General features: G+C 35.4%; 1 protein-coding gene across 1 annotated transcript in view; it reads left to right on the plus strand.

Annotated features, from left to right (window-relative positions):
- TRIM23 (tripartite motif containing 23) overlaps positions 1-13,861 on the plus strand; it is a 35,769-nt gene that overhangs the window by 18,946 nt on the left and 2,962 nt on the right. Inside the window, exons 7-10 of the mRNA XM_061393409.1 lie at positions 5,110-5,244; positions 9,611-9,740; positions 10,245-10,355; positions 11,617-11,741. Coding sequence (XP_061249393.1) covers positions 5,110-5,244; positions 9,611-9,740; positions 10,245-10,355; positions 11,617-11,741 — 501 coding nt within the window. The remainder of the gene's footprint in view (positions 1-5,109; positions 5,245-9,610; positions 9,741-10,244; positions 10,356-11,616; positions 11,742-13,861) is intronic.

Raw genomic sequence — 13,861 nt, forward strand, 5'->3', positions numbered from 1 at the left:
ATTAGAGGAGCTTAATAAACACTTGTTTAGCTCAAGCTACACAGCAAAATTGGAAACGGAGCATGTCCTAAATCATACTTGTGACTACTTTAAAATATTTTTATATTTATTCAGTTAAAAGTATGCTCATGGCTACTGAAATATTTAGAAGTATTTTAGAGTTTCTGAAGCATTTTGTCAGTGACTGATAAATGTTAATGACATGGTATTATCTCACTGTTTTAATGCAAATGAAATTGGAGCCTTGGATTCATTCTTCATATGGACTTATTAGTTTTATTCTGATTTATGGCCACAGAACCCTAATCTCAGCCAGTAGTCTTAAAAGTTCCTGCCGCAGAGATACCTGAACGAGGAATGGATGGAATAGCACATATTTATTACCAATTTTGAGGATAAAATTTAATCATCCCTCCCTTCCAAAACAATTGATGCATCGTCTAAGTTCAAGGTGTGATGCTGCTTGGTTAGGATTTATTTATGAGTCAGACATTTTTTTGTGTGCCTGCTATGTGCCACGTAAATTCTAGGTACATGGAATACATCAATAAGCAAAATAGGCTAAAAGCCATAATCTTGTGGAGTTAGCAACTTAGCAAGAGACAGACAATAAACCGTAACCATTTCTAATAAGTAAATTATATAGTATGTTAAAAAGTGATTAAGAGCTAAGGGAAAAAGAAAAAATGTGAAGATATAGCACATTGCATTTTGAAATAGGGTAAGCATCATTGATGAACTATGGAGTGAGGTTCGTGACATTATACAGGAGACAGGGATCAAGACCATCCCCATGGAAAAGAAATGCAAAAAAGCGAAATGGCTGTCTGGGGAGGCCTTATAAATAGCTGTGAAAAGAAGAGAAGCGAAAAGCAAAGGAGAAAAGGAAAGATATAAGCATCTGAATGCAGAGTTCCAAAGAATAGCAAGAAGAGATAAGAAAGGCTTCTTCAGCAATCAGTGCAAAGAAATAGAGGAAAACAACAGAATGGGAAACACTAGAGATCTCTTCAAGGATATTAGAGATACCAAGGGAACATTTCATGCAAAGATGGGCTCGATAAAGGACAGAAATGGTATGGACCTAACAGAAGCAGAAGATATCAAGAAGAGGTGGCAAGAATACACAGAAGAACTGTACAAAAAAAGTACTGTACAAAAAAAGATCTTCATGTCCCAGATAATCACGATGGTGTGATCACTGACCTAGAGCCAGACATCCTGGAATGTGAAGTCAAGTGGGCCTTAGAAAGCATCACTACGAACAAAGCTAGTGGAAGTGATGGAATTCCAGTTGAGCTATTTCAAGTCCTTAAAATTGATGCTGTGAAAGTGCTGCACTCAATATGCCAGCAAATTTGGAAAACTGAGCAGTGGCCACAGGACTGGAAAAGGTCAGTTTTCATTCCAATCCCAAAGAAAGGCAATGCCAAAGAATGCTCAAACTACTGTACAATTGCACTCATCTCACATGCTAGTAAAGTCATGCTCAAAATTCTCCAAGCCAGGCTTCAGCAATATGTGAACCGTGAACTTCCTGATGTTCAAGCTGGTTTTAGAAAAGGCAGAGGAACCAGAGATCAAATTGCCAACATCCTCTGGATCATGGAAAAAGCAAGAGCGTTCCAGAAACACATCTATTTCTGCTTTATTGACTATGCCAAAGCCTTTGACTTTGTGGATCACAATCAACTGTGGGAAATTCTGAAAGAGATGGGAATACCAGACCACCTGACCTGCCTCTTGAGAAATCTGTATGCAGGTCAGGAAGCAACAGTTAGAACTGGACATGGAATAACAGACTGGTTCCAAATAGGGAAAGTAGTACGTCAAGGCTGTATATTGTCACCCTGCTTATTTAACTTCTATGCAGAGTACATCATGAGAAATGCTGGACTGGAAGAAACACAAGCTGGAATCAAGATTGCTGGGAGAAATACCAATAACCTCAGATATGCAGATGACACCACTCTTATGGCAGAAAGTGAAGAGGAACTAAAAAGCCTCTTGGTGAAAGTGAAAGTGGAGAGTGAAAAAGTTGGCTTAAAGCTTAACATTCAGAAAACGAAGATCATGGCATCCGGTCCCATCACTTCATGGGAAATAGATGGGGAAACAGTGGAAACAGTGTCAGACTTTATTTTTTTTGGCTCCAGAATCACTGCAGATGGTGACTGCAGCCATGAAATTAAAAGATGTTTACTCCTTGGAAGGAAAGTTATGACCAACCTAGATAGCATATTCAAAGGCAGAGACATTACTTTGCCAACAAAGGTCCGTCTAGTCAAGGCTATGGTTTTTCCTGTGGTCATGTGTAGATATGAGAGTTGGACTGTGAAGAAGGCTGAGCGCCGAAGAATTGATGCTTTTGAACTGTGGTGTTGGAGAAGACTCTTGAGAGTCCCTTGGATTGCAAGGAGATCCAGCCAGTCCATTCTGAAGGAGATCAGCCCTGGGATTTCTTTGGAAGGAATGATGCTAAAGCTGAAACTCCAGTACTTTGGCCACCTCATGAGAAGAGTTGACTCATTGGAAAAGACTCTGATGCTGGGAGGGATTGGGGGCAGGAGGAGAAGGGGATGACAGAGGATGAGATGGCTGGATGGCATCACTGACTTGATGGATGTGAGTGTGAGTGAACTCCGGGAGTTGGTGATGGACAGGGAGGCCTGGTGTGCTGCGATTCATGGGGTCGCAAAGAATCGGGCATGACTGAGCGACTGAACTGAACTGAACTGAACTGAAGCATCATTGAGAGAAGGTGAGATTTACTCAGACTCAAATGGGAAGAAGGTGAAGGGAACTATCTCTTCTCAATGAAGAAGATTTCAGTTGAGGAAATGGTTAGTGCAAAAACCCTAAGGTGACATGCCTTGTGTATTTGAGGAACAGCAAAAGAGGGCAGTATGGCCGTAATGGATAGTAATAAGTGATGGAGATAGTAATAGGAGCTGAAATGCGAGGAAATCGGGAATTATATATAAGGAGAGTCTTTGGGCCGTTGGAAGAACTTGAACTTTTACTAATTGAATTGGAGAAGCCATTGTGAGGTTTTGAGCACAAGAATGATTTAATCTTACTTAAAAGGATCTGGCTGATATGACAAATGGCAAAGAGAAGGAAGGAGTTCAATAGTTAGGGACTATTGTGGCATTCCAAGTGAGAGAGAATAGTAGCTTGGATAGTAGGGGCTAGAAGTACCCAGATTTTGGGTATCTAGTAGGATTTGTTGACAAGTACATGTGAGAATGAGGAAGGAGAAGACAAGAAGGACTTCAAATTTTTTTTCTGGGGATTCGAACAACCAGATTGCTATCACCTCATATGAATATGGCTTCCCTCGTAGCTCAGTTAGTAAAGAATCCACCTGCAATGCGGGAGACCCCAGTTTGATTCCTGGGTTTGGAAGATCCCCTGGAGAAGGGATAGGCTGCCCACTCGTGTTCTTGGGCTTCCCGACTCAAGGGAAGCCCTTGAGTCAGCTGTTCTTGGCTCAGGTATAAAGAATCCACCTGCAATGCAGGAGACCTGGGTTCGATCCCTGGGTTTGGAAGATCCCCTGGAGAAGGGGGAGGGTACCCACTCCAGTATTCTGGCCTGGAGAAGTCCATGGACTGCATAGTCCATGGGGTCGCAAAGAGTCGGACACTACTGAGCAACTTTCACTTTCTTTCTTTTCATACGAATATATAGTAGTGAGCAAAAACTGACAATGCTATTTCTTTCATGGAGCTTATATATTGTTGGAAAATCTGTATCTTATGAAGAATACATTGGCATATGTATAGAATATTTCTGGAATAATATTTAAGCAACAGGAAGGAAAGAGCCTGGGACTCTAGAGTGAGACAGAGACATCACAGTTTGACCTTTAGTTCTTTGTTTTTGGAACCAATTCGTGTATATCTTTCATTATTGTGAAAAACTTTTATAGGAGTACTATACAAACACATAGAACTATGTGCATATGCATTCAACTTGCTGCATTTTAGGACTGGACATTGCTATGTAACCAGCATCCAGATCCAGTAACAGGGCATTACCAGGACCCCAGAAGCCCCTCAGACTCTCTTCTAGTAACTACCTGCCTTTCCTCCTAAGGATGAACCACTATCCTGATTTCTAATGTATACTTTGTTTTTGCCTGTTTTGGTAATTAATAAAAGTGGGCAATTATTATTATTACCCACTTTTATAATAACAATAATTCTTATTACAATTATTGTATATAATAATTATATATATAATTATTAATAATATTAATACAATATCAATAATATATACAATATTATTGTATAATAATACTTATTACAATTATTGTATATAATTATATATACAATTATTAATATTATTACAATATTAATATATACAATATTATTGTATAATAATAATTCTTATTACAATTTTATTGTAATTAATACAATAAGAACTCTTCATGTCATGTCTACTCTTATTTCATGTGAAATTCATTTTGTCAAAATGTAATTGTAGTTCATTTTTATTGTGATAGTGTTGCATTTGTGAGTATAAAATTATTTATCTATTCTTATGCTGATGGGCTCTTAAATTATTTATTAATGTCTGACTATTTTTATCTTAGTCAGATTTACACATAAATTAACTTTTTTGTTGTTAAGTGTCCAACTCTTGCGACCCCATGAATTACAGCATGCCAAGATCCTCTGTCCTCCACTGTCTCCCGGAGTTTGCTCAGATTCGTGTCTGTTGAGTCAGTGATGCTGTCTAACCATCTCATCCTCTGCTGTCCTCTTCTCCTTTTGCATTCAGTCTTTCCCAGCATCAGGGCCTTTTCCTGTGAGTTAACTTTTTGCATCAGGTGGCCAAAGTATTGGAGCTTCAGCTTCAGCATGAATCCTTCCAGTGAATATTCACAGTTGATTTCATTTAGGATTGATTGGTTTGATCTGTTTTCAGTCCAAGGGGCTGTAAAGAGTCTTCTCCTCGAGCACCACAATTCAAAAGCATCGAGTCTTCAGCAGCTAACTTTGAATACTATACTGTTAAATGAGCTTTTCTTGAGTTTTAGTGATATCTCTTTTCCTCGTTTCTTTAAAAGGTTTATAAGAAATATCATCTTCTCCTTTCTAGGATGATTGTAGAGTTGTCTTGGCAAAACAAGAAATTACAAGGTTACTGGAAACATTGCAAAAGCAGCAGCAGCAGTTTACAGAAATTGCAGATCACATTCAGTTGGATGCCAGCATCCCTGTCACTTTTACAAAGGTAATGCATTCTGTACTTCATTTTTAGGTGTGTTTTTGAACACATAATTGTTCACAATTAAATCATAATTGTTTTACCTTCCATGGTAATTAGCTTGAAGAGACAACTAAGAAATTAATGAACCATAGGATTAAAAAAGAAAACTTTATCAGTGGAAAATAGAAGGTGGTGTAATGAATCTTCCTGTACTCATCACCACCTACTTGAACAGTTAAAAACTTTTTATTTCACCTACACTTCTCCCAGTCTCTTTCTACCTACAGTCTCCCAGGTTATTTTGAAACAAATCTCAACATATTTCATCCCAACATCAAATAATTTTTAAAACACGATCAAAATACCATTACCACACCTAAGAAATTAAATACATCTTTAATATTACCCACTATCAAATTAGTATTCAAATTTCCTAGATTGTTAAATAAATTTTTTTAGGTCTGAGACTGTATTTGGCATTTTTTGATATGTTTTGGTCTCTTTTCAAATGGATACCCCTAATTTCAAAAGGTACATGTGTTTCATTTTGCTTTTTTTGAGTGCCTTTAAAATTGTTTTTAATCTTGTTTTATAATTATGTGAAGCATTCACATGGTCTGGAGTCATATCTACAAAGCAAAGTGCATTCAGTGAAGTCTAACTTAAATTCCTGACCCCTCCATCCTTTTCTTGCCTTCTCCATAGAAACCTATTAAGAATTTTTCTTAGTTTTTTCATCATTTAAAAAAATAAGAGAAATATGTTTGCATGTACGCTCCAGCCATTTAAAGGCAGAGTACTGTACTCACTTCTCCACCTTGCATTTTAATTTGAGGGTACATCCTAAAGGTCACTCCTTAGCACTATATAGTGACCTTTTTCACTCCCTTTTACATCTACAAGGTACTTGATTGTGAGTATGTACATTTTTTTATTCTGGTAAAAAACACAAAATTTTTTACCATCTTAACCATTTTTAAGTGTATAATTCAGTATTGTTAAGTATATTCACATTGTGTGAAACATTTTCAGAAATTTTTCATCTTGAAAAACTTAAACTATACCTTATAAACGACCGCTCCCCTATTCCCTGCTTCTCATCATATGCTGGTATCCACTGTTCTACTTTCTGTTGCTTTAAATTTGACTACTCTAAATTTAGTGTATACGTGGATAGTATTTGTCTTTTTGTGATTGGGTTTATTTAACTTAGTTTTATGTCCTCAGAGTTCACCTATGATGTAGTATATGACAGAATATCCTTTTAAGTCTAAATATTTCATTGTTTGTATATGCCACATTTTGTGTATACATTCATCTATCAGTGGATATTTGGGTTACTTTACCTCTTGGTTACTGTGAAGAGTGCTGCTGTGAACATGATTGTATAGACATCTCTTTCAGGCTTTGTTTCCAATTCTTTTGGATAAATACCAGAAATGGGACTAATGGTTCATATAGTAGTTCTGTTTTTAATTTTCTGAGGAAATGTCATACTCTTTGCTTAGTATTGCATCACATGATCTAAATCCCACCAAAAGTGCATGAGGATTCCAGTTTCTCCACATTTTCACTTATTCTTATCTGTTTTGTTTTTGATAGTAGCCATCCTGATTGGTGTAAAGTGATATCTTATTGTGGTATTGATTTGCATTTCTCTGATGATCAGTGATGTTAAGCATCTTTTCATGTGCTTCTTGATCAGTTCTGTGGAGAATTTTTTACAAGTCCTTTTGCCTGTTTTTCTGTTTCTATCTGACTTTTTGTTGTTGAGTTGTAGGAGTCCTTTATATATTCCGTATATGAATCCATTATCAGACACATGATTTGCAAGTATCTTCTCCCATAGTTTTCTTCTTCACTCTATTGATTGTGTCCTCTGATTCACAAAAGCTTTTAACATTGATCTAGTCCCATTTATCTATTTTTGCTTCTGTTGATTGTTTTTTATGTCATATCCAAGAAAATCATTGCTAAATCCAGTGTCATGAAGCTTTTCTGCTGTTCTATGAGTTTTATATAGCTTTGGTTCTCATGTTTACGGCTTTACTCTACTTATTTATAATCCAGATATTTAGAATTATTATATATTCTTTATAAACCTTCCATTTTTCCATTATATAATGAACTTGTCTCTGACAGTTTCTGATTTAAAAATCTATTTTGTCTGATACTAGGATAGCCAGCCCTGCTTTCTTTTGGGTATGATTTGCATCCCAAAGAAATTAGCATTTTTACCATCCTTTCACTTTCAAACGTATGTTTCCTTAGATATAAAGTGAACCTCTTTTGTAAACAGAATATTTTTAGATCTTGGTTTTTCACCCATTAGGTCACACTATGTCTTTTGAGTGGAGAGTTAAGTCTATTTATATTTAAAGTAATTATTGTTAGGTGAACCCTTACTATTGTCATTTTGTTCATTTTCTGCCTAACTTGATACTTTTTTTTGTTTTACCTTTCCTCTTTCATTGCCTTTTATGTTTTATTGATTTTTTTTTTTTTTAGTGTCATGGTTTGAGTTCCTTCTCATTTCCTTTTGTTTATATTCTATAGATTTTTGTGTGTGTGTTTAAAGTTACCGTTACAATTACATAAAATATCTTAGTTGTAACATTCTGTTTTAAATTGATAACAATTTAACTTCAATTGCATACAAAAATTCTATTTCTCCACAGCTCCACCTCCTGTACTTTATGTTATTGATGTCACAAATTATATCTTTATATACTGTACACTTATTAGCATAGGCTTATAGTTTCTTTTAATGTGTTTATTTCATTTCCATGAAGAATTAAATTTATTCACCCAAATTATAATAATGCAGGTTACTATTTGTCCCTGTAGTTATTGTTACCATTTTAGATTTTCATATGACTTCATATTGCTGACAACCTTTCATTTCAGTTTGAAGGACTCCTTTAGCTTTTCTTTTTGAGCAGGTCTAGTGATAATGACTTCCTCAGCTTTTGTTTTTCTAGGAAAATCTTGATTTTTTTTCCCATCATTTTTGAAGGACAGTTTTGCTATATATAGCATTCCTGGTTGAAGCCTTTTTCTTTCAACACTTTGACTATATCATCCCATTCCTTCTGGCCTGCAGTGTTTTTGCTGAGAAATTTGTTGATAGTCTTATGGAAGCTCCCTTTCTGTGATTAGTCATTTCTTCTTGTTGCTTTCAAGATTATCTGTTTTTGAATTTTGACAGTTGGGTTATAATGTATCTTAATGTGGGTCTCTTTGCATTTATCCTAGTTGGAATGCATTGAGCTAGGATTTTTATGTCCATTTCTTTCCTCAGATTAGGAAGTTTTCAGCCATTATATCTTCAAGTAAGATCTCTTTGCCCCTTTATTTCTGTATTCTCCTTCTGAGACTCCCAGTCCGATGTGTCTCTTAGGGTCTTTTCACTTTTCTTCATTGTTGTTTTCTCTCCCAAATCCATGAGTCCAAATTACCCATGTTTTAAAAATTAATTCTTGCAAAAATCCTATGTAAGTTTGGTCTATTTAAAAAAATTAATTGAAGGATAATTGCTTTGCAATATTGTATTGGTTTATTCCATATATCAACATGAATCACTCATAGGTATGCATATGTCCCCTCCCTCTTGAACTTCCTTTCCACATTGCTACCCCATCCCACCCCTCTAGGACTTTAGTCTATTTTTAATGCCCATTTTATACATGGGTGAAGTGAGGCAGAGCAGTCATGCAGCTAGAAATTGAACAAGTATGTTCATTGCAGTATTATTTATAATATAAAAAAATCAGAGATGATCAAATATTTGTCAATGAGGATTGGTCAAATGGTAAATGGAATATAATAAAGCAATTGAAAGAAAAAAAGTAGTTTTATATGTTTGAAATGAAAGGATTCCGTAAGGTACTACTGAGTGTAAAAAGTGAGTTGCAGTGTGTATTTTTTTTTAAGTGTGTCTGCCTTGTGTATGTCAACCAGTGTATGATGCACAGGAAGATGTCTGGAGGGATACATGTGAAATTGTTAACAGTGAATATTTATAGGAAGTAAGCATCACTTTTTATTTTTAATTAATATATTTAGCACAGCATGAAAAATCTTATTTAAAGAAGATTCAGTTGAGCTAGAAAATCTGGGAAAAATAAGTGTGTGTGTGTGTATTTTTTAGCTTACATAGTATGTAATAAGTTTTATTAAGCCAAGATTTAATAAAGCAGTGAGGATACATTTCCTCTTTGTAAATATCAGAATCAGGGTATTTTAATATGGGAATAGAACTGATTTTAATGGATTGAGGAATGAGTAGGAGACAAAGTAATTAACAAAGGTATTTTATAAATAAAAGTGTAAGTGCTAGTACTTTTACTCCATATCAAAATTAAAAGATTTATTTTTTAAAAAATTTTAGGACAATAGAGTTCACATTGGACCCAAAATGGAAATTCGAGTTGTTACATTAGGATTAGATGGTGCTGGAAAAACTACTATTTTGTTTAAATTAAAACAGGATGAGTTCATGCAGCCTATTCCAACAATTGGTAAGTATGCATATTGCTTTTACCTTAATGAATATTTTATAGGAAAAAACCCTAACTTACAGATGAGTTCTCAGGGCCTTACTTTATGCCTGTCTGATGTGGAGATTGGCTGTAAGACATTAGCATTTCAGAGGAAAAATGCGAGGTTCAGTGACTGTGGGATTGAAATGTGGATTGAGGGGGGATAGTAAGAAATAATAGAATATTGGTGGGACAGTTGGAAGGAATAAAATATTGATGACTCTGGCTGAAAATTAGGGATGAGGAGGTGGTAGTGTTGCAGAGCTGGTACTCAGCTGTCAAGGTCTTAAGGACTCTACTGGATTAGAGGGCTAGCCCTGGTTAAAGGTATACATTTCCCCCTGTATGTTTATTACAAGTGGAGTTGGTTAGATAGTACTGTATGAAGATGATTTGTAAGTCACAGGTACAAATGGGGTTGCCTGTTTTTGGCGTGTCACTCATAAGTCAGTATTAAAGTAAGTTTTTTTTTTTTTTTAACAGGTTTTAATGTGGAAACGGTAGAATATAAAAATCTAAAGTTCACCATTTGGGATGTAGGTGGAAAACACAAATTAAGACCATTGTGGAAACATTATTACCTTAATACTCAAGGTAAGAGTATAAAAATTACATCTTAATTTTTCAAATTTTTAGAATATCAGTCCAGTTTTCAGTGCATTTATTTAGCTAATAAAGCTGATATTTTAGCGTTGATTAAATACATGACCATATTATTACATATTGGTAGCACACCCTACACTATTAAGAAAATTAAGCTAGATAGACTGGGATATATACTCTGATATATTTCATGAAAAACCATAACTTAATATTTATCTTATACATGTAAGCAATTAAGGGTGCTTTCCTCTTGGTATTCTTAACAAAGAGTATTATTAGTGTTCATATGAGTATAATCATTGGGAATACTGTGGTATAGGGTAGAATTTGTGGTGTATAGTTCTGTTGCTGTATTCAATTCAATTCAACTCAACATTTATCCCATTATAATCTCTCAATAGCTCTACTCCTTTACTTCCATTCACAATTAGTTATCAGCAGCAGAAGAACCCATAGTGGTTTGATTTTAACCAAACTGTGTTATGTGACATACATTCCACTTAGCATTTATTCACATAAATGAATTGTACATTTTGTCTCCTATACCCCAGCATAAAGCTTATGTTCATACTCTCTGTCCATATATCATCCTGTTTTCCACCTAGAAGAAAGACGAGATAATTTTTACTTTGAAATTTTTGATATTAGGTTAGTATGAGCCAGTGATTAAGGGGAAGAAATGGAATTCTGAACATGAGGAATGGTTGAAAGCCTAGGATGTTTAGCTGCCATTAGATAGCTGGAAAGATTTCAAAAGACAGTTAATTCAGTAGATATTCATGAAGTTTCTGCTGTGTATTTTGAGAAAAATTATGGAAAGTGCTGTGCCGGGCACCTAAAGAGAATACCTTGGAGAGATAAAGTTGGTGATTTATTTATTTTTAAAAGACTATCTTTTGGTAAAGGAAGTAGAGTAATCAAAGTAAAGTAATCAAAGAAGTAGCATCAGTATGTAGATCATGAGAGGTACATTTTCATTCATTAAGAGAAAAATATTAAATGATATGCAAAGCAATATGTGTTTGATAGTGCAAATGTTGTAAATCCTGTTATAGATGGGGAAAAAATAGACCAAAAGTTAGGTGAACTGCTTGAGATCATATCATTAATTATTGCCGGGTGCTCCTATAATAGGCAGGCTTCCTGTGAAAATAATGATGGTAGACTCACCATAATATAACATTAAAATATTTAGCCCACTTACTGAAATTAAACAAGTGACTAAATGTATATTTTTGGTTTTTTTTGATAGCTGTTGTATTTGTTGTTGATAGCAGTCATAGAGACAGAGTTAGTGAAGCACACAGTGAACTTGCAAAGTTGTTAACAGAAAAAGAACTCCGAGATGCTTTACTCCTGATTTTTGCTAACAAACAGGTAATACATTTGTATTTCAGAATATTTATTTTAGCATTCCTCATTATAAGGTAACTGTTAAGATTTTGAGAGAAATAACTCAGTAGATAAAAAGTTTCTGCTGTATTTTGAATGCAGTCTATATGGAAGGTGCCATACTTGGTACCTTGGAGTATACAGAAAGAAATAAGGTAGAGACTCATATGTATTTAGGTTTGCATGTTAAGTGTTTATTTCTAATACTGACTGCTAAGTGCAGATTAATAAGAAGACGGCTAAGTGACTTCAGTGATATTAATATAAAGTATTATGGAAAATTATAGAGTAGTTCTAAAGGTTGTATTCTCTAAGATTTATAAAAAGTAGGATTTGAATTGAAATTATAGATAATACTTTGAGTTAGTATGTGAAGGGAAGAACACTACAGACAGAAAAAATAAAAACATGAGTATTTTTAGAGAGCATCATGGAGACCAGTATGCCAGCAAATTTGAAAAATTCAGCAGTGGCCACAGGACTGGAAAGGTCAGTTTTCATTCCAGTCCCAAAGAAAGGTTATGCCAAAGAATGGTCAAACTACTGTATGGTTGCACTCATTTCACAGGCTAGCAAGGTAATGCTCAAAATCCTTCAGGCCAGGCTTCAACAGTACGTGAATCGAGAACTTCCACATGTACAAGTAGGATTTAGAAAAGGCAGAGGAACCAGAGATCAAATTGCCAACATCCATTTGATCATAGAAAAAAACAAAAGAATTCCAGAAAAATATCTACTTCTGCTTCACTGACTATGCTAAAGCCTTTGCTGTGTGAATCACAGCAAACTGTGAAAATTCTTAAAGAGCTGGGAATACCAGACCACCTTACCTGTCTCCTGAGAAACCTGTATCAGGACAAGAAGCGACAGTTAGAACTAGACAGGGAACAACAGACTGGTTCCAGATTGAGAAAGGAGTACGCCAAGCTGTATGTTGTTGTCACATCATGCGAAACGCCAGGCTGGATGACTCACAAACTGGAATCAAGGTTGATGGGAGAAATATCAACAACCTCAGATATGCAGATGACACCACTCTAATGGCAGAAAGCAGAGAGGAACTAAAGAGCTTTTGATGAGGGTGAAAGAGAAGAGTGAAAAAGCTGGTTTAAAACTCAACATTCAAAAAACTGAGAACATCACTTCATGGCAAATAGGGAAAAACAGGAAGACAAAATAGACAGGAAACAGTGACAAATTTTATTTTCTTGGGCTCCAGAATTACTGCGGACAATAACTGCAGCCACAAAATTAAAAGATGCTTGCTCCTTGGAAGAAAAGCTATGAAAATCTAGATGACTTATTAAGAAGCAGGGATAGCACTTTCCTAACAAAGGTCCATCTAGTCAGAGCTATGATTTTTTCAGTGCTGCTGCTGCTGCTAAGTCGCTTCAGTTGTGTCCAACTCTGTGCGACCCCATAGATGGCAGCCCACCAGGCTCCCCTGTCCCTGGGATTCTCCAGGCAAGAACACTGGAGTGGGTTGCCATGTACAGATGTGAAAGTTGGACCATAAAGAATGCTGAGCGCTGAAGAACTTATACTTTAGAACTGTGGCAGCTGAAGATTCTTTACAGCTTCTAGGAGGATAAGAATGCTTTTTTTTAGTGCAATAAAGTGGCTTAGATGTCATAAGCAGGAAGAGTTGGATAGACAGTAAGGATTTTCCCCTTAATTTGAAAAAAAGGCAAGCTATTAAGAACTGAAATACTTCACATTATGATTAAAGATATGCAAATAAGGCAGAGTGAAATACCATTTTCCACTTATCATCTTGTTAAAGATGAAAATGTTTGATAATCCTCAGGCATGGATATACTGCTGGTGTGGTTATTAATGTGAGATTTTCTTGGAGGGCAATATGGCAGTACTTTGTCAAAGGTTTAGATGCATATACCCTTTTACCCTGTAAATCTCTAGTAGTGTATTCTGTAGACAGGTATCCTAAGGTTGTCTTAGAGATAATTTTGCAAGTGTATGTATTTAAAAATATGTTTACTTCCATGTGTATGTATATGTAATAGCACATAAGCACATATTTTCAGTTTAAATATTCAGTATAAGACTGGTTAAGAAAATTATGTTACACCTACAGTAGAATGCAA

The sequence above is a fragment of the Bos javanicus genome, chromosome 20, assembly GCF_032452875.1.
Source record: "Bos javanicus breed banteng chromosome 20, ARS-OSU_banteng_1.0, whole genome shotgun sequence".
NCBI classification, from domain to species: domain Eukaryota; kingdom Metazoa; phylum Chordata; class Mammalia; order Artiodactyla; family Bovidae; genus Bos; species Bos javanicus.